This window comes from Dama dama, chromosome 14 (genome assembly GCF_033118175.1).
Source record: "Dama dama isolate Ldn47 chromosome 14, ASM3311817v1, whole genome shotgun sequence".
Lineage (NCBI taxonomy): Eukaryota > Metazoa > Chordata > Mammalia > Artiodactyla > Cervidae > Dama > Dama dama.
Window position 1 is genome coordinate 76,129,664 of NC_083694.1, and position 22,905 is coordinate 76,152,568.

The 22,905-nt window shown below is 49.7% G+C and overlaps 1 protein-coding gene across 1 annotated transcript; it reads right to left on the reverse strand.

The window, feature by feature from the left end:
- Window positions 1-7,965: 7,965 nt before the first annotated feature.
- TIMM17A (translocase of inner mitochondrial membrane 17A) lies at window positions 7,966-20,604 on the reverse strand. Its single transcript, XM_061161143.1, has 6 exons — window positions 20,505-20,604; window positions 14,740-14,839; window positions 14,566-14,629; window positions 11,143-11,271; window positions 10,366-10,476; window positions 7,966-8,323 (listed from the first exon to the last, which is right to left on the reverse strand). Exons 1-6 carry the CDS (start codon window positions 20,528-20,530, stop codon window positions 8,238-8,240), a joined length of 516 nt encoding a protein of 171 aa, XP_061017126.1. The 5' UTR covers window positions 20,531-20,604; the 3' UTR covers window positions 7,966-8,237.
- Window positions 20,605-22,905: the final 2,301 nt, after the last annotated feature.

Here is a 22,905-nt window from a genome sequence, read left to right on the forward strand (position 1 = left end):
AAAAAAAAGAAGAGGGTGACTGACATTGAAGTTCCTTGGATCAAGAGGAGGAGAGTAGATTTAGGGATAAATAAGATTGTTTTCTTTTCTGGCTGCAGTGCATGGCATATAGGGATCTTACAAAGTTTACTGACCGGGGGTCACACCTGTGCCCCCTGCATTGGAAACTCGGTGTCTTAACTACTGAACTATCAGAGAAGTCCTGGGATTTCTTTCTTAGGTATATTTTCAAGAAAACCACCTAAAAAATATAGAATTAGTGTAACTCACAAACCCACCAATGGGAAAACTTGTGAAAGTTAAGTGTTGTTAGTTGCACAGGTGTGTTCCCTCTGCGGCCCCGTGGACTGTAGCCCATCAGGCTCCTCTGTCCATGGGATTCCCCAGGCAAGAATACCAGAGTGGGTAGCCATTTCCTTCTCCAGGGGATCTTTCTGACCCAGGGATCAAACCTGGGTCCCCTGCATTGTAGGCAGATTCTTTACTGTCTGAGCCACCAGTGAAGCAAGGGGAAGAAAAGAAACAAGCTGAACAGGCTGGTAGTCACCCCAGGCTGGGGGAGGCAGATTTTGGGATGAGGCATTCATAAATACCCAGGTGTACATTACTTATCAGTGTTCTAGCTCACACACTGGGAGATGTAGCTAACAGTATAGCCTCAAAATACAGAAAGCAAAAATTAACAGGATTACAAGGGAAAATGGGCAAATCTGCCAGTAAGACGTTTATGGATCTTGCCCAGTAATTAACAGATCAGACAAAAGTTACACAGACATAAAAGATCTGTACAAAAATGTCACAGTCTTGGGACTTCCCTGGTGGTCCAGTGATTAAAGAATCCACCTTCCAAAGCAGGGGACACAGGTTTGATCCCTGTCTGGGGAACTAGGGCCCCACAGGCCACAGGACAACTAGGCCTGCACGCCGTGAACTGAGCCCGGGAGCCACAGCTGGGCAGCCTGTGTGCTGCAGCGAAGATCCCGCAACCACGGTGAAGACCTGACGTGCCACAACCAAGACGTAAGGCACAGGAGTTCAGTCAAAACTTAAGTCACCATCTCTACCTAGTCAACACACCCCTAACTTTGCACCTAACCATTAGAGAAAACACACAAAATTCACCACAGACAGCCCATGAAAAGCTCCCAACAAGTAAAAGACTCAAGGGTACTCGGAACATTCCTGTAACCACAGTGCGCTCGAGTTAAAGCCGACTCGGGGACCCAGCTCTCCGCGGCTCACACGCGCATCTGCACAGCTGCACAACGAGGTAGCCTCTGTTCTGGGCCGTCTGGTGATGCTGCTTGTAGAGACAGCGCCTCCTCTGGAGCAGAGGGTGAGTCAGCTCGTCATAATGCTTCTCAATCAGGGCGGGTTTTTCCCACTAGACGTCTGACGGCACAGAGACACAGCTGGTGTCACAACATGGAGAGCAGGGGCTGGACGGGGCACACAGCTCGAGTCCACAGGGGCCAGGCTGGCACCCACTGGCTGATGCCCGCCAAGACAGAGACAGGGTCTCGCTTTGGAACAAAGGGGGTCACGCTGCCCGGGCAGTGTAGTCTGCGTAATGCCTCCCTCAGGGCAAGAGAAGGGGTGCTACTGCCCACTGCAAAAGCTCAGGGTCCTCTCCTCTAATGCCACCCAGGTCCACCTGTATATCCTACGGTGTAAGACACGTTCAAGCAAGTTCTCAGGACAGAAAGAAGAGGCCAGAGAGGAGCTTCAGTTCAGTTTGGTCGCTCAGTCGTGTCTGACTCTTTTCGACCCCATGGACTGCAGCACACCAACTTCCAGAGTTTACTCAAACCCATGTCCATTGAGTTGGTGATGCCATCCAGCCATCTCATCCTCTGTCATCCCCTTTTCCTCCCGCCCTTCAATCTTTCCCAGCATCAGGGTCTTTTCCAATGAGTCGGTTCTTCGCATCAGGTGGCCAAAGTATTGGAATGTCAGCTTCAGCATCAGTCCTTCCAATGAATATTCGGGACTGAATTCCTTTAGGATGGACTGGTTGGCTCTCCTTGCAGTCCAAGGGATTCTCAATAGTCTTCTCCAACACCACAGTTCAAAAGCATCAATTCTTTGGCGCTCAGCTGTATAGTCCAACTCACATCCATACATGACTACTGGAAAAACCACAGCTTTGACTAGACAGACATTTGTTGGCAAAGTAATGTCTCTGCTTTTTAATATGCTGTCTAGGTTGGTCATAACTTTTCTTCCAAAGAGCAAGTGTCTTTTAATTTCATGGCTGCAGTCACTATCTGCAGTGATTCTGAAGCCCAAAAGAATAAAGTCTGTCACTGTTTCCCCATCTATTTGCCATGAAGTGATGGGACCAGATGCCATGATCTTACTTTTCTGAATGTTGAGCTTTAAGCCAACTTTTTCACTCACTTCTTTCACTTTCATCAAGAGGCTCTTTAGTTCTTCTTCACTTTCTGCCATAAGGGTGGTGTCATCTGCATATCTGAGGTTATTGATGTTTCTCCCGGCAATCTTGATTCCAGCTTGTGCTTCATCCAGCCCAGCGTTTCTCATGATGTACTCTGCATGTAAATTGAATAAGCAGGGTGACAGTATACAGCCTTGACGGACTCCTTTTCCTATTTGGAACCAGTCTGTTGTTCCATGTCCAGTTCTAACTGTTGCTTCCTGACCTGCATACAGATTTCTCAAGAGGCAGGTCAGGTGGTCTGGTATGCCCATCTCTTTAAGAATTTTCCAGAGTTTGTTGTGGTCTACACAGTCAAAGGCTTTGGCACAGTCAATAAAGCAGATGTTTTATTGGAACTCTTGCTTTTTCAATGATCCAGCGGATGTTGGCAATTTGATCTCTGGTTCCTCTGCCTTTTCTAAAACCAGCTTGAACATCTGGAAGTTCATGGTTCACATATTGCTGAAGCCTGGCTTGGAGGATTTTGAGCATTACTTTACTAGTGTGTGAGATGAATGCAGTTGTGCGGTAGTTTGAGCATTCTTTGGGATTGCTTTTCTTTGGGATTGGAATGAAAACTGACCTTTTCCCGTCCTGTGGCCGCTGCTGAGTTCTCCAAATTTGCTGGCATATTGAGTGCAGCACTTTCACAGCCTCATCTTTTAGGATTTGAAATAGCTGAACTGGAATTCCATCACCTCCACTAGCTTTGCTTGTAGTGATGCTTCCTAAGGCCCACTTGCCTTCACATTCCATGATGTCTGGCTCTAGGTGAGTGATCACATCATTGTGGTTATCTGGGTCATGAACATCTTTTTTGTATAGTTCTTCTATGTATTCTTGCCACCTCTTCTAAGTATCTTCTGCTTCTGTTAGGTCCATACCATTTCTGTCCTTTATTGTGCCCATCTTTGCATGAAATGTTCCCTTGTCCTTGAAGAGATCTCTAGTCTTTCCCATTCTATTGTTTTCCTCGATTTCTTTGCATTGATCACTGAGGAAGGCTCTCGTCTCTCCTTGCTGTTCTTTGGAACTCTGCATTCAAATGGGAATATCTTTCCTTTTTTCCTTTGCCTTTTGCTTCTCTTCTATTGAACTTCCCTGGTGGCTCAGATGGTAAAACGTCTGCCTACAGTGCAGGAGACCCGGGTTCGATCCCTGGGTTGGGAAGATCCTCTGGAGAGGGAAATGGCAACCCACTCCAGTACTCTTGGCTGGAAAATCCCATGACGGAGGAGTGTGGTAGGCTACAGTCCATGGGGTCACAAAGACTTGGACACGGCTGAGCAACTTCACTTCATTTCACTTCTATTCTATTCATAGCTATTTGTAAGGCCTCCTCAGACAACCATTTTGCCTTTGTGCATTTCTTTTCCTTGGGGATGGTCTTGATCCCTGCCTCCTGCACAATGTCACGAACCTTTGTCCATGGTTCTTCAGATATTCTATCAGATCTAATCCCTTGAATCTATTTGTCATTTCCACTGTATAATCATAAGGAATTTGATTTAGGTCATACCTGAATGGTAATGGTTTTCCCTACTTTCTTCAACTTAAGTCTGAATTTGGCAATAAGGAATTCATGGTCTGTGTCAAAGTCAGCTGCCGGTCTTGTTTTTGCTGACTGTATAGAACTTCTCCATCTTTGGCTACAAAGAATATAATCAATCTGATTTCAGTATTGACCATCTGGTGATGTCCATGTGTAGTGTCTTCTCTTGTGTTGTTGAAAGGGGGTGTTTGCTGTGACCAGTGCATTCTCTTGGCAAAACTCCATTAGCCTTTACTCTGCTTCATTCTGTACTCCAAGGCCAAATTTGTCTGTTACTTCAGCTATTTCTTAACTTCCTGCTTTTGCATTCCAGTCCCCTATAATGAAAAGGACCTGTTTTTTGGGTATTAGTCCTAGGTGGTCTTGTAGGTCTTCATAAAAGTATTCAACTTCAGCTTCTTCAGCATTACTGGTCGGGGCATAGACTTGGATTACTGTGATACTGAATGATTTGCCTTGGAAACGAAGAGAGATCATTCTGTCGTTTTTCAGATTGCATCCAAGTACTTCATTTCAGACTCTTTTGTTGACTATGGTGGCTACTCCATTTCCTCTAAGGGATTCTTGCCCACAGTAGTAGATATAATGGTCATCTGAGTTAAATTCACCCATTCCAGTCCATTTTAGTTCGCCAATTCCTAAAGTGTCTATGTTCACTCTTGCCATCTCCCACCTGACCACTTCCAATTTGGGTCCACTTGGGTCCACACAAAGAAAAGGTGTGCTAGAAATATAATCAGTATAGACGAAAAGAATCAATCTTCTCACTTTTAATTGCTCTGACAGAGGTGGCACCTTTTTTCCTGTAAAGGGCAAATGGGGCCTTCCCTGGCTGTCCAGGGGTTAAGACTCTGAGATCCTGCATGCCCAGAGGCCAGAAAAACCAAACATTTCCTGGCTTGTGCGTCTCTGATGCCGTCAGAGACTGCACTGTCTGCATGAGCTCAGCCCCTGACCACAGGAAGGCGTGGTGCGGCTGTGCCCCGCTGGCCCTCTATGGACCTGGGATCCTCACGTCATTTCCATGCATCATGGCAGTGTTTTATTTTTTCAACGATTATAAAAACTTTAAATCCATTATTTGCTCACAGGTCACACAGAAAGAGGCGGCAGGTGAATCTGGCCCACGGGCCTTGGTGGGGCCTTTTGCTCTAAGACCACCGGCCGCTAGAGGCACCATGCGCTACCACCACGCACCACAGGGGGGCGCAGTGGCCGCGCCAGCCTGAGGAGCCGGCCCACGTGCGGAAACAGATGGGCTTCAGTCCTGCACCCACGTGTTCCAGCCTGACTCAGAAATTCACTATTTCATGCCAATGTCACACACAGTGGAAGATACTAAGGAAAAATGAGAGAAGCAGGTGGGATCTTTCTGATGGGCGTTTCAACCTTGAAACTGAGGAACTGACTCCATTATTCCAGAAAAACACCTAGAGTAAAATTCCTTCCTGTTTCCACGTTTATCTTGGTAATTAGAACAAATTTGGTGATTTTACCTTTTACTCTGGGCTCTCATACACCAAAATTAGTTTCAGAATATTTATTAAACATTTCAAATCAGTATTTTAAGATATTAGAATCTATAACCTACCTGGTTTCTACTATTCTCTAAACTTTAAAATAATCACATCTTACAATGCTTATGAATGAATTTCATGAACTTCAACTTTATTAGAAAGCAGGGGATGGGGAACAGGTCGGCAATGGTAAAGTGTTGTGACGTCAACCATAGAATCTAGGCGGTGGGTATATATGTGTTCACTGTGAACCTCGACTTTACAGATTTGCTATTTTCACTGAAAAAAATGTTGGGGGAAAAGGAGGAGGGGGAAAGAGAAAAAACCCAAATCATCAGGAAGCAGCCAGCAGGATACACGGGCGGGGGGTGGGGGGGCAGTCACGCACGTGTCCACCGATGGACGGTCAGAGGGACACAGTACTTGAGGACACGCCCCCATGCCTGGGAATGGTGGCACAAGGCTTCCAGTAGAAAGCTGAGGAGCGAAGCTTGCTTTCCCCCTTTTCCTTCCCTCCTTGCCCCCTGTCTCCGCAGTGGACACACGAGAGACAAAACCACTGACCCCTGGGCAAGCTCCAGCAGGTGGGGGGATGGGCAGGGGGCAGCCAGGCTTTCCAAGAACAGAAGTCCTTCTAAGTCTGGGGCAGACGGGGCGTCCGAGGGAAGCAAGAGGCTGGGAAACCACTAGAAGGTTTCTGGGTCCCCACCTGCTGTCCTGCGTGTGGTGGAATAAAAAAGAACTGGTCTTCCATCTTTTTCAAGACTCTTCTCTTCCACCCCACCCCTCTTTCTAGAAAATTCCTCCGTACCCAAGGATCGCTTCAGAGATGCTGAGTGACCAGTAAAACGGGAAAACATGCCAGCATCACACACACATACCTCAGCGACTCTGAATTCACAAGAAAGGACTTGCTTTCCAAACTGATGCCCCATTTAAGAGGAGTTTTGGGAACCTTAAGAACATAAAGCATCTTCTCTGCCTGCCCTCAGCTTTGAACTGTTCTTGTGATGAAGCCTCCTTACATTTACGCCTGGAAGTTAAACCAGCTACAGACTGATAGACAAACCCTGGATACTCACACGTGGCTAAAAAGTACAGTATTGTCAGCCACCAGAAGAACACAAGTCAGAACCACAGTGAGACACACGTCACAGGTACCACCCTGGCTATAGAGGAAAATGTTGGCAAGAGTGTAGAAAACTGCAACTGGTGGAAATGTCATGGTGCAGCGACTGTGGGAAAGTCTGGCGCTTCCTCAGAAGTTGAACACAGAATTACCACACCCACAGCAATTCCACTCCTAGGAATACACCCCGAAGAACCAAGAGCAGGGACTCAGATAGCTGTATGCCCATGTCCACACCAGCATCATTCAAACATCCGTCAACGGATGAATGGAGAAATAAAATGCCGTCTCAGCCTACAATGCAGTATTATCACTCAGCCGTCAAAAACTATGAATGAACCTAAATGAAGAGCAACACAGAAAGACAAACACCACAGGTTCCGCTTACACGAGGTCCCCAAAAGAGGCAAACTCAGAGATGCAGAGCAGACCTGTGTTACCAGAAGCTGGGGAGCGCGGTGGGATGGGAGGTGGTTACCATCCACCAGTTTCTGCTCCTGCTGCTGCAGAAGTTCTGGGATACTAAAGGTGGTTGATACACTGTATTTATTTTCCACCAAATTGTATACTTACAAATGGTTAAAAGAAACATTACTTCCTGGGTATTTTACCACACAAACAAAGCTCAAACCAGCAGGAGTAAATTAAATACTTGCTACATGTGTAGCACTGAGCTCACCACACCCAGGTGGCCTTCACACCAGGCAGGCAAAGGGGGAGAGCCACAGCCTGCCTTCGAGGACACTCGGCGTTTCCACCACCAGTAAAGCGGCGGATTCTGAAAAGCCAATCTGTTTTCTAGTCCCAACCAGACCCCAAAGGACACCCCTTACAAAGATCAGGTTCAAGGACTTGCAACACATTAAAAACAACCTGGATTTTATACACTTTCCAGCACGCAATAAACACCAGACTTCTCCAGTGCTATTACTTGCTCCGTGAGCCTCTGACACAGAGCTGGGTTTACTGGAAGGAAGCTTTGCTGATTATTAAGAGTCGAGAGCCAGCAGCCTCGACGGTGAGGAGTTCGCGTCTTGCCGCTGACACCCGCGAGCCAGGACGCGCTGTGCCTACAGGGGGAGGCCGGGCGGCGTGTGCAGTGCACTGACCCGGGCCACCGTGCCGCGCGGTCTTCAGGGGACTCTGCGTTGTCTGAATTTGAGGATGAAAAGCAGAACTCTACAACTCATCCTAAAAGAGAGAGCAATCTCCAGGCATTTTTTATTATTTGACTAACAGAACAAAGCCAGGCTGAAAAGCCCCCGAGGAAAGTCACACTTCCTGGCTGCTTGCCGTGTGGTCCTCCATCTTCTAAGCACTCACTGTATTTCCTTCTAAGGATTTTAGACATTTATTTTGATCACAAATGCAATCCAAGTGTGAATAAATAAATGTATTAGTATTATCTTTTAAGATTCCCACCCCACCCCACCCCCCGCCCCAACCATGTTCCTTTAAATACAAAAAGGTGCTGAAAGTCTCTTCACAGCCTGTTTGGCCACAGTTGTCCCACCCGCAGTTTTAAAACCAGACTGAACCTGATCTTCTGACATCTTTCCTTAGACTGAGCTCACTCTGTAGAAGTCCGGGAGAGAAGTCCTACTGGTATTGTCGATACTCCCCGAAGGGCGAGGCTGGTAACTGGGCTGAAGGCAACTGGGAGGGGTCTTCAGCAAACGGAGGACCTGCAGTTCAGAGAGAATTTAAACCGCACCTAAATGCTACGTAGTTTAAAGGAACAAGTTTCTGTAGAGAGCAAATCAATCAACTCAAAAAGAAATCCTGCCACATTCAGGCTGTAATCTGTTTGTGGAGCTGCTTGATTCCCATGAGACCACCTCTGCGCGGGGTGGGGGCGGGGGGCGGGGCGGTCGGCATAGGCAGCGCCCCCTGCCCACTACCCCTGGATGGACGGCTCTAAATGCTCTGCAGTCAGATGGACTAATGACAGCAAGGAGCAGCACGCCAGTTTTAAAGTGTCTGCTGAGCAAGCTGCCATGTCAAGACCGCACCAGTCTCTCACACGTCCTGACATATTTTTCAGTAGCTATTTAAAATTATTTTCACAAAGTTTAAGTACTTCAGTCATGTTTCAAGAGAACTCAGTAATACAATCTATACAATGACGCATGTAAGAAGCAGGTTCTGCAATGGGAAGACAGGCCTGCCTCTAGCTTACACAGATGCTAAGTACAGGAGCTGGTGCTTTCGAGGGATGGGACGGCCTGTGACCCAAGGTAAAACATGGCTCTTTAAAAGAAAGCGTGTAATGGTAATGATCACTCCTTCCCTCAGGGAAACTGAGGCAGACTAAAGAAGGATGGGAGGAAGAGGAAGCGGGGAAAGAGGGCTCTTTCCAGAGCTCCATTCACTCCAGTGATTGCCTTTCTTCACTCTAAAATATCTGTTCCTCCAGAAAGCTGGAGGAGACACTGGGTGAAAAGATAAACCAAAAACAACCCTTGTTCCCATTTGGATACAGTTTTATTTTTTAAGAACTTTTTCATGTAAGTTAATTGGAAACACACAATTAACTTTTCAAACACTTCCACCCCCCACAAAGCTTTTTGGAAACATCTCAATCTAAGATAAAAAGCATCTCCTTCAGCTCTTCCTTCTGAGGACAGAAGCCTAAAGCCAGGGAAACAAGGCTAGATCCCACAAGATGGTGTGACTGACCTCTCGTTATGTCAATTTCCGAATTCCTGACAATATGCAACTTTTCTTTTGTTTTATGTGAAATCTTTCACACTAAAGCATTAAACTGAAAAGCAAAAGCAAAATCACAACAGAGTATTAAGAAGTGATGGCTGAAAACAGAAGGGAGGCGTGAGGGCCAGGGTCCACCTAGGTCACCCACTGGCGTGCTGAGCAGGCCTCTGGGAGCCCTGCCCCAGAAGACCCTGCATCAGGGAAACCGAACCGAACTGGAAGCTGTGACCAGCTCCAAGCTCTGTGCCAAATAGTTTCCGAGCTCCAAAAATAACTTTCAACCCCCACCCCCACCCCCCAATGATCCTGTGTCTTTCTGCTGCCTTATGACGTCAAGGAATATTCCTGTTTAGACAACTCAAGTTTTCTAATTTACAAGAACCCGCACATGTTGACTGCGGAGCAGACAATGCCTGGCCACGTCATGGATGCTGGCGGCCCAGCTGACTGCCCGGCACGTTCCCTGGCACTGGACAGGAGGGGCAGGCAGCAACATGCCATACCGCCAACTTCAAACAACTCTCCCTGCCGGCTCTAGAGCGAGCCCCCAACAGGGGCCACCGTCCCCCAAGAGGCACCACTGCCAGGTCTCACCCCACTCGCCTGTGCATGTGCCAGACCCACGTGCCCACCGCCCCCGGCGGCCAGCGTACATGCGCACACACAGCACAGGGCACAGACTGAGCACGTGACTCTCCCGCATCTGCAAGGCCTCCCTTCACACAGCTCTGAAATGGTCAGCAATCTCTTACAAGAAGCGAGTGAGTGCTGACAAGGCCTGAGAACTGTGAGCAAAGATCCGGGCAGGCCATCTCGGTGAGCATTCTGTTCCTGTGAACGAACACAGTCCACTGCACCCACACCGACCTTTTCGACCAGAACTGCCCCTGTGACCACAATCCTCACCAAGCTCGGTACATTCATCCATAGTGCATGGAGCTCAAACGACCACATTTTAGCAGACAGAACATGTTTCATTCCAAATGCCTGCGTTGTGTGCTAACAGACGACTCACCATTGGGAAACTGGGCAGAGGCAAAGCGTGTCAATAAGATACCAGCCCCTTCGATGAGAGCCAGGAGAACGCCACCCATGGCAGCCGACCCGACCATGGCCACTGGTCCATCTGAGGACATTGGTTAGAGAGAGAAGCAGAGATGTAGGTTAACATCAGGTTCGCTGAAGGAGAGACCTGTCCAAGGGCACCTGCTGCCCCCACTCCCAAACCCTCTTTCTCTCTGACCATCACCGGGGTCAACCACCTGGGGCCCACAGGTCAAATCCAGCTCACGGCCTGTTTATATAAATAAAGCTTTATTGGAACAACATGCATGTGCACTCGCGCACGGTCTGCAGAGGCTCTCCGGCTGTGACGGCAGAGTTGAGTGCTTGTGACAGAGGCGTCACGACCCACGAAGCCCACACCCTCACCACCTGGTGACCTCAGCTCACCCCTAGGCCCAGAGGAGTCCTGGGCCACTCTAACCCCAGGGACCCAGAAGGTTCTGCCCTCTACACTCCGAACAGTGCTGTGCGGCAGGCCCGTGACTCACTGCAGGCTGAGGAGGGCGAGGCCGGTCACAGCCGTTGGTGGAGAACCGTGAGCTGCTCTGACCACGCGGTTACTGGTCGGAGCCCCAGGCGCTCGCACGCTCAACGTTCCAAGTAACAGATCCTTCCCCTTTCCCCAGCTCACACTCGCACCCACACCAAACCGACTGACACAAGGCTCGGTTCAGCCGCTACAGGCATGCTGAGGGTCAGACGGCTGACACGCACACGCGCGCCTTACTTCTTGCTGCCAGGACGGCTCCGGTTAAGGCACCGCTTGTGATGGAGTTCCAGGGGTCTTCCCTCCCTCGGACCTGAGCCATAGTGCAGTCGATCATGGAAAACAGGCCTCCCCAAACTGCGAAGCTACCTGTTTTATTAAAGAAACAAAACACATTTCATTGTTCTCACATTTTACACGTTATAGTCAAAAACAAGCTTAAATGACAACACTCACTGTATTCTTAGAACTCGCGCACTCTGAGCACTGAACAAGTCAGAATGCTTATCTTTTTAATAAAGCTTGGGCTGTACGCATCAGTGAGCGATCAGCCACGGCCCGGAGCCTCGGCGGACTGGGCTCTGCACGCTCAGCGCCGCTCCGGCAGAGCGTGTGCGCCTGTTCCGTTCCTTAACGCAGCTTCCCCTTTCGTCTCTTCCTTTCCTCCAGTCAGAGCCACTCAGCACCGGCTCTGTGGAATCAGCGACGAGAACACAGGAGACGCCCAGGTCCTCTGCGGAGTCACGGGCGCGAGTCAAGACACACTCAGAGCTAAGGGTGATCTGAGCGGTGAGAGCTATGGAGCCGTGAGGAATGGAGGTTACCTGCCCCTCCCTCCCACCCTTTACTCCTCAAGCACGAAGCTAAAAGCAACCCTCAGTCAGATCACTTCACACTTAAACTCTTCCTAGATGGTGACTAGTTTGTAAAAATGACAAGCACCTACACATCCAAGTGTATAAGTGCACACAGAATCTAGAAAGCTGACACCAAGATTCCAACTGTCAGCATCTCCAGATGACAGATGGTAACAGGCGATTCAACTTCCTTGTGCTTTTATTTTCCGAATCTTCTAAAATGAACACACAGCTTGCACTCCACAGAAAGGGTTCTTGTATTTACTACAATTTAAAAAGTAAGAAAAACGACCTGAGGAGCCCCCATGCCGGGATCCTGCACCCCCTGAAACCTCCGGATGCAGGGTGGGCTGACCAGGGTCAGCTGAACCACAGCCTGCTCACTGCGGGCCCTGCACCAGACGCCCCAGAGAAGAGGACTGAGTCACCTCTTCCGGCTCAGGGGAGCCCTGCCCTGCGAGAGATGATGCCCAGGGGTGTCAGTCAGCTGGGCACACTCAGACAAGGCCCACCCGCTCCACTCCTTCACAAGGTCTGACCCTCCCACTCCAAGGATGCCTGCCGGGGTGAGCCAGGTGCTGACGAGAGTGGAGACTGGTCCACGCAGACGGGGGCCCGAGAGGGCAGCCTCAGCCAGAGCAGGTGAGCAGCGTCCACGGGAGGGACAGTCCCAGGCACGGGGGTCCGTGTGCCCGTGTGGAAGGGTGTCGGGCAGGGAGGAAGGTATACAACGGGAGAAAGAAGGAGGAATCTGTGGGCATGGACTGGAATCAGGGCTATCCCTGTGAACCCCTGATTCCTAATACACACAGGTTCACAGAAAACAGATCGAGACTGTGTGCATACGTATGTGGTCAGAGGGTCCACGTGTATATAGTAAATACACAGGACGCTCCTAGGAAGGCCTGGGAGCAACCACAGCCCACAGCAATGATACTAGGGCCCAGACTCTGCTCCCAAGTACCGTTCTCAACGGGAAGGAACGGCTGACTACACTCGGGATGAGTCCAGGTGCGTGGACGGGCGGGAAGAGCGGGGACGTGTCAAAGCATCTCGGTTCCACTCTGGAAATAGAAGACCTTTCAGGACACAACTATGGCTTTCCCACGCTGCCCTTCCCAGGAGCTCGACTGGAAGAGCTCAGTCTACACTCCCTGAATCAAACTCGTAAGTGCCATCCCCGTACTTGTATTTATTTTAAATAATGTTTTTTAATTAATTCATTTTGGTTGCACAGGGTCTTCTTTGCTGGGTGAGGGCTCTTTCTGGTTGTGGCGGCAGGAGCTCCTCTCTGGTTCCAGTGGGGGGTCTCCTCTCTAGTTGTGGGGGGGCTCCTCTCTAGTTGTGGGGGGGCTCCTCTGTAGTTGTGGGGGGGCTCCTCTCTAGTTTTGGTGGTGGGGTCACCTCTCTAGCCGCCGTGTGCAGGTGTCTTCTCTCTAGTTGTGGGGGCGTCTCCTCTCTAGCCGCCGTGTGCGGGGGGCTCCTCTCTAGCCGCCGTGTGCGGGGGTCTCCCTGTGTGGATTCTCCTGTTGCAGTCTGGGCTCTAGGTACATACATGGGCTCCGGCAGCCGTGGCGACGGCTCAGCCGCTCCACGCACCCCTGACCAGGGGTCGAGCCCACGTCCCCTGCGCTGCAAGGCAGACCCCTAACCCTGGACCACCAGGGAGTCCCAAACATTGCCCATTGTTAACTGCCGCCTGCACTAAACTCAGATCCTCAGTTTTTACGTCTGCTCTCGGCCCCACCTCGTGCTCAGCTGTCATGTCTCCTTCCTCAGGCTGAGCCTGGCTGTGACCGTCACCTGTTCTTCTATTCACTGAAAACGCGTGATAGAAGCAGCCTCTCAAGGTGCCTGCTAACACCTGCAGGATTTCTGCGTTTATCAAAGGTCAGGGTGGCGTGTATGCTTCTTTACTACTCATCACTCCTGAACAACGCGGTAACCACTAGGTCAGAGGAAAATGAGGCCGTTTACTCTCCAAGGCGTCCAACTATTACAGTGGCAAGAACAGAAAACAGATACACCATCACTTCAACCTTGGAGCCTCCATTTCCTCCATTGGAAAACAGAGATAATATTACTTACCTTCTGTGTTGCTATGAGGACTAAATAAAATAATAAAACACTTAGAGTGCTCAGCACATGACAAGCACTCAATAAACAACATAGGCCAGCTACTACCTTCTAAAGAGAAAAAATGCTATAAAGACAGAGAGAGACCATCTCTTCTGACGCACAGGCTAAGGGGAGGCTCGGCGCGGGCTCTGCTTCTGTGCGGCACGTGGCCCCTTCAGCCTAACGGTCTCTGTAAGTGAATACCAGCGTCCAGCTTTCCTGCCCCCTCTTCTCCCAGCTTCCGAGTAACCAAGCCTAAAGAACATGATGAACATCATCCCCTCCACTCCTGCACGGACGTCCAACAAGCTCTCATGAACCCCAACTCTTCTGCTCCTACCCGCGTCAGCTTCACGTCACCCTGGACACTCACTCCAGACTCACAAACCTAAGCTGTGGACACACTGTTTTCCTTCTGGATAAGAGGGGAAATAAAACAAAGGCAACCAGAAACAGACCACCACCCAGCTTCTGAAGGACAGATTTTCAACTGGGTGCAACGATGTAAGTTAAAGTTAACCATAAACCAAGAACCCTCAGAAGGGGACAAGCAGTTATTTAGACCTGCTTGTCTAAATCTAAAAAAGAAAAGGGGGAAAAAAAAATAAAAAACAGAGCTTCATCTTAAAAAACAAAAAAAAAAAACAGGGAAAAAATCATTTGGAGCTCAAACAGCAACACTGCTTACCTCCCAGCTGCGGGGCCCTGGTTTTAACAGCCGTCAAACTCCCCCTTAGTCTGTGGTTTACTCCCTGTAAGGAAACAAAAGGAGAGTAACACGTTTCCAACCCACTGACAGGCCCAAGTGATACTAGCAAACAGCGATCACATGATGGTAGCATGAGCCTGGCCACCCACTTACCACTGGAGAATTGCGGAATCCTTTGATTGCCTGGAAGATCCCACCACCTATGGTTCCCATCGTAAAGGCCCCACCGCAGTCGTCCACAATGCGCCAGGGGCTGAGAACAGGAAAGAGAGAAGACACAAGATGAGCGTACTTCTCATCTATAAGCCACAGAGCCCCTTGCTGACAAGGGACACACCAGATGCCAATGCAGGGCCCACAGCAACCAGAACCAGCCCCACAGAACACAGAGAAGGATCCCGAACAGATGGAGCTGCTCCGCCCGTCCTCTAAGCCGAGGGAGTGAACTGGCTTCAGCTCCCTACTGTTCACAGCGCTCGCTCACTCACTCAACTGCTGGTGCATCTACGCTAAGTCGGCACGCTGCAAAGCAAATTAACAAGCACTAGGAAATTAAACTATAACCAAATGGTGATCCAACTGCCTCGCGATCAAGCTAAGCTCTCCAGATGGAGCAAAATTTAAAGCTGAGACCCAAAGAATAAGGCTTCAACAGGTGCAGAGGAAGACACACTATTTAATATTTAAATTTTAAAACTTCTTTTTGGGTTTACTGAGTCCAAGTTAGCACTTGGAACTTTAGTTTGTATCAGATGCACTTAACACATTGGTAACCTCTAACATCTAATCATTAGAGGTTACATTTGTAAACCTGGTCTCCAAATGCAGCTACCTAACTCATGCAGTACAGTGACATCTGATTAATTCGATCAGTGGAATGGAACTAATATTCCAGGAATCTGCCTTACTAAAAATTTAGTTTGTGCAAAGGAGGCAAGAATATACAATGGAAAAAAGACAACCTCTTTAACAAGTGGTGCTGGGAAAACTGGTTAACCACTTGTAAAAGAATGAAACTAGAACACTTTCTAACACCATACACAAAAATAAACTCAACATGGATTAAAGATCTAAATGTAAGACCAGAAACTATAAAACTCCTAGAGGAGAACATAGGCAAAACACTCTCCGACATAAATCACAGCAAGATCCTCTATGACCCACCTTCCAGAATACTGGAAATGAAAGCAAAAAAAATAAACAAATGGGACCTAATTAAACTTAAAAGCTTTTGCACAACAAAGGAAACTATAAGCAAGGTGAAAAGACAGCCTTCAGAATGGGAGAAAATAATAGCAAATGAAGAAACAGACAAAGGATTAATCTCAAAAATATACAAGCAACTCCTGCAGCTCAATTCCAGAAAAATAAATGACCCAGTCAAAAAATGGGTCAAAGATCTAAACAGACATCTCTCTAAAGAAGACATACAGATGGCTAACAAATACATGAAAAGATGCTCAACATCACTCATTATCAGAAAAATGCAAATCAAAACCTCAATGAGGTACCATTACATGCCAGTCAGAATGGCTGCTATCCAAAAGTCTACAAGCAATAAATGCTGGAGAGGGTGTGGAGAAAAGGGAACCCTCTTACACTGTTGGTGGGAATGCAAACTAGAACAGCCACTATGGAGAAGAGTGTGGAGATTCCTTTAAAAACTGGAAATACAACTGCCATATGACCCAGCAATTCTACTCCTGGGCATACACACCAAGGAAACCAGATCTGAAAGAGACACGTGCACCCCAATGTTCATCGCAGCACTGTTTATAATAGCCAGGACATGGAAGCAACCTAGATGCCCATCAGCAGACGAATGGATAAGGAAGCTGTGGTACATGTACACAATGGAATATTACTCAGCCGTTAAAAAGAATTCATTTGAATCAGTTCTAATGAGATGGATGAAACTGGAGCCCATTATACAGAGTGAAGTAAGCCAGAAAGATAAACACCAATACAGTATACTAACGTATATACATGGAATTTAGAAAGATGGTAACGATAACCCTATATGAAAGACAGAAAAAGAGACACAGATGTACAGAACAGACTTTTGGACTCTATGGAAGAAGGCGAGGGTGGGATGATCTGAGAGAATAGCACTGAAACAAGTATACTATCAAGGGTGAAACAGGTCACCAGCCCAGGTTGGATGCATGAGACAAGTGCTCAGGGCTGGTGCACTGGAATGACCCAGAGGGATAGGATGGGGAGGGAGGTGGGAGGGGGGATCGGGATGGGGAACACATGTAAATCCATGGCTAATTCATGTCAATGTATGGCAAAAAACACTACAATATTGTAAAGTAATTAGCCTCCAACTAATAAAAATAAATGGAAAAAAAAAAAAAAGATAAAAATTTAGTCTGTGAATGGGAATTCCCTGGCGGTCAGTGGTTAGGACTCAGTGCTTTTACTGTGGTGGCCCTGGGCTCCATCCCTGGTTGGGGAGCTAAGGTTCTGCAAGGCATGGCCAAAACGAAACAAGCCTGTGAGCAGCGACTTCCCTAGCGGTCCAGTGGGTGAGATGACCAGCTCCCAGTGCAGGGGGCCTGGGCTCTATCCCTGGTCAAGGAACGAGATCCCACGTGCCACAACAGAGACCTGAAGACAGCCAAATAAATAAATGTTTAAAAAAAAAAACAAGTCTGTGAATAATCCAGTTCATGAATGTCTTTTCTAACCTCCAGGGTCAAGTGGGCAATCCACCTGGTCAAGTAAACATGTGAGTTCAGTGCATCACTGCTGCTGAGGAATCTGAATAATGAGTCATTTCTGACTTTGCCAGATAGAAACACAAAATCCTGAAGCTGAAACACCCTGTCCTTTCCAAGCCTAATACAAATCAGAGGCTGGTACAGAATGACCATCTCATGCAACAGATATCCATCTGTCAGCCTGATGCTACAGGTCTGGCTACCCAGGCTTCCTTCAATGAGCCTGAAAGCAAAATCAACAAATGCAGACTCTGGGCAGATTCCACCCACAGCCTACTCAATCAGAGTCTAAAGTCAGCACAACCCATGGGCAACCTGACTTCACTCTAAAAGATTAAGAAGCAGTGCTCTGAGACTAAAAAGGGTTAGGAAATTTTCCTCAAAATGGTAGAAATATTAATAGAGGTGCATTCCCTGGTGGTCCAGTGGTGAGACTTGGTGCTCTCACTGCTGAGGCCGAGTTTGATCCCTGGTTGGGGAAGTAAGTTCCCACAAGCCACTTGGTGCAGCCAAGGAGGGAAAAAAAAAAAAAAGACAAAGGAGAGCCACTAACTTTAAAAGGTTAATGATCCTATAATCAGAATGGAAATGAGCATTTAAAAAATCAGTAAAAAACAGCAGGATTCAGATCAGAGAGCAGCCACAGTATTCCACGAGATGATGTCTAAAACAAATGCAAGATGGAAACAGCTTCTGAACCACATCTGCGGAAATCAGTGTTCCCTCAGGGACGTGCCAGATACACAAAAGCAAAGTTGAACCCAGACTCTAAATATAAATGCCAGGAAAACACAGGGCAACTGAGAACCAATAATGAATCACAAGATCAAAAGTTAACATTTTTAAAATATCCAATATGGTGGGTTTCCTGGTGGCTCAGTGGTAAAGAATCCTCCTGCCAATGCAGGAGACACAGGTTCAAGCTCTGAGTCGGGAAGATCCTCTGAAGATCTACTGGCAACCCACTCCAGTATTCTTGCCTGGAGAATTTCATGGACAGAGGAGTCTGGCGGGCTAAAGTCCATGGGGATGGGGACGCAAGGAGTCAGACAAGACTGAGTGACTGAACAATAAATGGTTTAGGTGGCTTATAACGCAAATAACCTGACTTTCAAGGAAGTCAGCCTATTTTCTTATGAAGTGTTAGTTGCTCAGGAGTGTCCGACTTTTTACAATGCCATGGACTGTAACCCACCAGGCTTCTCTGTCCATGGGATTTTCCAGGCAAGAATACTGGAGTGGGTTGCCATTTCCTACTCCAGGGGATCATCCCAATCCAGGGACTGAACCCAGGTCTCCTATACTGCAGGCAGATTCTTTACCATCTGAGTTACCAGGGAGGCCCTTACAGAGTGCCTAATCTTTTAACTTTGCAAAAGAATATTCCTGTTGCCTCGCCATTTTACAGATGAACAGAGGCTCAGCGATTAAGCACTTTGAACAAGATCATACAGGTATTGATAGAACCAATTTAGGTACAAAAAATCTAGTACTCCAAAGCCTCCAAGTTCTTTCTACCACAGACCAAGGGCTTCCGAGAACATGTGATCAAAGAGTAAGATGATGAAGTACCTGTGACATACTCAGGATGGAACTAAAGAGCCTCCTGATGAAGGTAAGAAAGTGAAATGGTGGCTTAAAACTCAGTGTTCAAAAAACTAACAAGATCAAGGCATCGGGTCCCATCAAATAGATGGGGAAAAAGTAGAAACAGTAACAGACTTTCTTTTCTTGGGCTCCAACATCACTGCGGATGATGACTGGAGACATGAAATTAAAAGACACTTGCTCCCTGGAAGGAAAGCTATGACAAACCTAGACATTGTATTAAAAAGCAGAGACATCACTTTGCCAACAAAGGTCCGTATGGTCAAAGCAATGGTTTTCCCAGTATTCATGTACAGATGTGAGAGTTGACCATAGAGAAGGCTGAGTGCTAAAGAATTGATGCTTTCAAACTGTGGTGCTGGAGAAGACTCTTGAGAGTCCCGTGGACTGCAAGATCATCAAACCCATAAATCCTAAAAGAAATCAACCCTGAGTATCCATTGGAAGGACTGAAGTTGAAGCTTCAATACTTTGGCCACCTGATGCGAAGAGCTGACTCATTGGAAAAGACTGAGGGCAGGAGGAGGAGGGGGCAACAGAGGATGAGTTGGTTGGATGGCATCGCCGATTCAATGGACCTGAGTTTGAGCAAACTCCAGGAGATAGTGAAGGACAGGGAAGCCTGCTGTGCAGCAGTCCATGGGGTCGCAAAGGGTCAAACACAACTTAGGGACTGAACAAACTGAATAGAGAATGAAAATTTAATATTCCATAAAAATCTTTAACCCAACAAAGTCAAATATTTCCCCCTCCTAACACCCTGTGTCACATCACACTGAGGAGCGAGTGACGAGGGCAGAGCACAGGGCGAGGAGCCCCGCACGCCTGAGCACCACCGGGAAGGGGTGCTCACCTCGGGTAAGACAGGCCGAAGGAGTGGGAGGCGCTGAAACAGACGCTCGGTATCTCATTTCAGAGAGGAAAAGAGCACAAGTCAGCAGCATGGCAGGCGGGCAATGTCAAAGTGTGAAGCCCTGGGCCCTTTCACACAGCTGGAGAACACCCTGGTTCTTGCTCTTACACAAGAACTCAAATAACAAGATTTGATTTGTCATTCATGACCCCAGAAGCCTTAAACCGTGTGAGTGCCTGACTCCTCCACGCTTTCATTCCTGGGACAGACCTCGCTAGGTGCCGAACGAATGGACCGCTGTCGGCGACTTGGAGAGCACACTCCACTCTCCCCGTTTTCCCGGGTGCGCCGCCCCGTCCCCACCGCCCGGGTCCCCCTCCCCACCGCCCGGACCGCAGCCGCCGCGCCACGCGGACCTTCCCAAGACACCGCCGCCTCCCCTCGCAGGGCGAGCCCCGCGGACGCAAGGACGAGCCCAGGATCGCCAGCGGGCAGCGGGGATGCTCCCCACATGCCGCGGGGCAGGGGTCGCGGCGGCACAGCCGAGCCGGGGCGCCCTCGAGTCGCCGCAAGGTCAACGGGAGCAGCCCCGGTGGCCCCAGCCGGCTGCTAACGCCCGGGTGCCCACGGCCCCTGGCGCTGCCGTGCCCGCGGCTGAGAGCGGCCTCGACCCGGGGGCCCGGGGATCCGGGGCTGGCGGCGGCAGCGGGGCAGGCGGCAGGCAGGCTCACCACGGCTCGCGCGCGTACTCCTCCATCTTGACTCCGCGGCTCTGCGATACCGGGCGAACGGAGCCGGGCCTGCCCGGCGGCGGAAGTGATCCCAGGAGGAGGGCGTTAGACTCTGCGAGGATTGGCTCGCTGCAGCTCCTGCTGCAGCCAATCGGAGCCGGGGACTGAGCGGCGGGGCGGAAGGCGGGGCTCCAGGTGGGGGAGGGGGCGGGACTCCGACGCCGAGGGAGGGGCTGAGGGGGCGGGGCTCCGGGCGTGGGCGGGGCTCCGGCGCAGAGGGCGGGGCGTGTGGGCAGCGGGGCGGGGCGTAGGGTGCCGGGGGCGGGGCAGGGCGCCAGGTGCGGAGAGGTACCCATCACTGAAGTCACCCGACCCGGGTCGCTCCGCTAGGGTTCCCTGAACTCCCGGACGCGTTTCTTTGTTCTAGCACCTGGCTGTCAAGTGTGAATTAATGCTGCCTACATCGTCTGGGTGGGTGAGGCCCCACCGACTCCCCGGAGCTCCGTGAGGGCAGGCAGTGCCAAGGTACTTTCAGTCTCAGCGCCGAGAGGTAGTGGATGTCCCTTAAATATTTGTGATAATCTGGGCCGCTGTAACCCGTGGGGGCTCTCGACGTGGGGGTTTCTACACACCGCAGCATGAGAAGGTCACCCCTTGGAAACCGTTGCTATAAGCAGGTCTCTTGACAAGGTTGGAGACAGGACTGCCTCTGGAGCAGGCGTCTTCACGCTCCAGGACACTGAAGGGACAGCTCTCTCTCTCCCCTCACTGGAGCAGATTGTCTGCCCTCCAGGGTAATAGCGATGTATTCAAGTTGTGTCTACTTTATTCAAGTAGCTGGGGGACTTCCCTCCAGAATGTCTTTCCTGTAGACAGTGAGCTCTCAGGCTGACATCATCTTGGGTGGAGGATGCAAGGGACAAGCCTTCTCCACACTCACACCTGTGGAGGGATGCACGTTTTCAGAACCCACATCCCCTTAGAGGGTCCTGCTCCCCAGTGGGTTGGGCTCCACTGAGCCAGAGGCTTGGGGGCCCCAAGAGCTCCACCCAGCAGGAGGTCGCCGCCCCCAGCCCCACCTGGCCTGATGGCTGTGGATGAGTGAGGCTGGCACCACCTCTGGCTCTGGGTCTGGGGCTCTAGTCTATGGCTGGGGCCTGATGGGGGTTTTGGCTGGGCCAGGGTGGGGGAGGGGAGGCGGGCTCTTTTCTGCCCTCTCTCCCCTCCCCCACCCTCTTTTTTGTGTGTCTGTGCTCTGTCTTGGAGCTCTCCCCTGCCCAGTTCCGCTCCTCCCAGGAGTGTGGGCCAGGCCAGTGGCTGGCTTCAGAGACAGTCTGCTTCTGCAGAGGAACTTCCCGCCTCCCCGAAGACGAGAAAGCTGGGATGGCCGTAAACTGAGTCTGCACAGACCAAGTGCTCACAGTGTCCGCCACCCTGCCACTTGCTTTGTGTGCGTCATCGTATTTGATATCTGTAATAACTCCATAATGCTTGCAGTAAGTATTCTTCTTTCTCCAGGTACTTCTAGGATCCTTGTTTTCCATTTCCTGAAGCTCATAAAGGGTAAATAACTCACTCAAGGGCACACATCTCAGATTTGAGTCTATGTCATTCGACTCTGGAGCCCATGGCCTTATCTGCCACACTATACTGCCACCCTATAGTCCTGAAAATGTGACTTTCCTGGGGTCACTCAGTCCAGCTGAGAGCCACTCTAAGCATTAGTTAATTGCTTCTAGTTCCCTGTCAGCCACATGTACCACACCTCTTGGGCAGAGTTTGGGGTCCCGGGCCTTTCCTCCCTCTGGCACAGTAGTGCTGGGTTTTCTCTGGGGGCTAGGCCGTCCCATAACCCCCTCACTCTTTGGTTAGGAGGCCGTGAGTCCTGTCCTGCAAGTGTGGAAGCTCTGCTTTGTATTTTGAGTTTAGAACCTGGAGGAAGAGATGACTGCTGAAACCAGGTGGCCTGGGCCCAGATGACCCTGCCTCAGAAGGAAGTGTGCTTCAGGGCTGGACAGAGCTGCTTTCACCTGCCCCGTTAAGAAGCTGGCTGGGATGGCACCAGAGCTGGGGTCACAGAAGACGGCGCCTCTTCTGGGTGGGAGAGAGGCCCAGACAGATAGTTGGGGAGTGGGAGCAAGAGACATTTCTGACCACACGGCCCCCGGAGCCCCCCCAGCCAGCCCAGGGCCTCGGTGTGCCCACTGGGGGCTGCCTGACTCCCCACAAGAGCAGTGCGTCTCCCTGGAGCTCTGGGCACTTGCTTCCCTGCTCCTGTTTTATTAGTACTTTCCCTTATAGCACATGTAGGGGTTTTTTACCTCAATGGATTTTACATTTGAAAGCGAATGACCGCACCGTAATTATTCTCGTATCTCTCTATAGGGCCTGGTCGGTGGGG

Excerpts from the sequence above, each read along its gene's own strand:
- TIMM17A (XM_061161143.1), bottom strand. The coding sequence starts at position 20,530 with ATGGAGGAGTACGCGCGCGAGCCGTG. Across the intron at positions 10,477-11,142 it reads AGCCGTCCTGGCAGCAAGAA|ATGGACCAGTGGCCATGGTC; the intron begins GTAAGGCGCGCG and ends CAATGTCCTCAG. Across the intron at positions 8,324-10,365 it reads CTCTGCCCAGTTTCCCAATG|GTCCTCCGTTTGCTGAAGAC; the intron begins GTGAGTCGTCTG and ends TCTGAACTGCAG.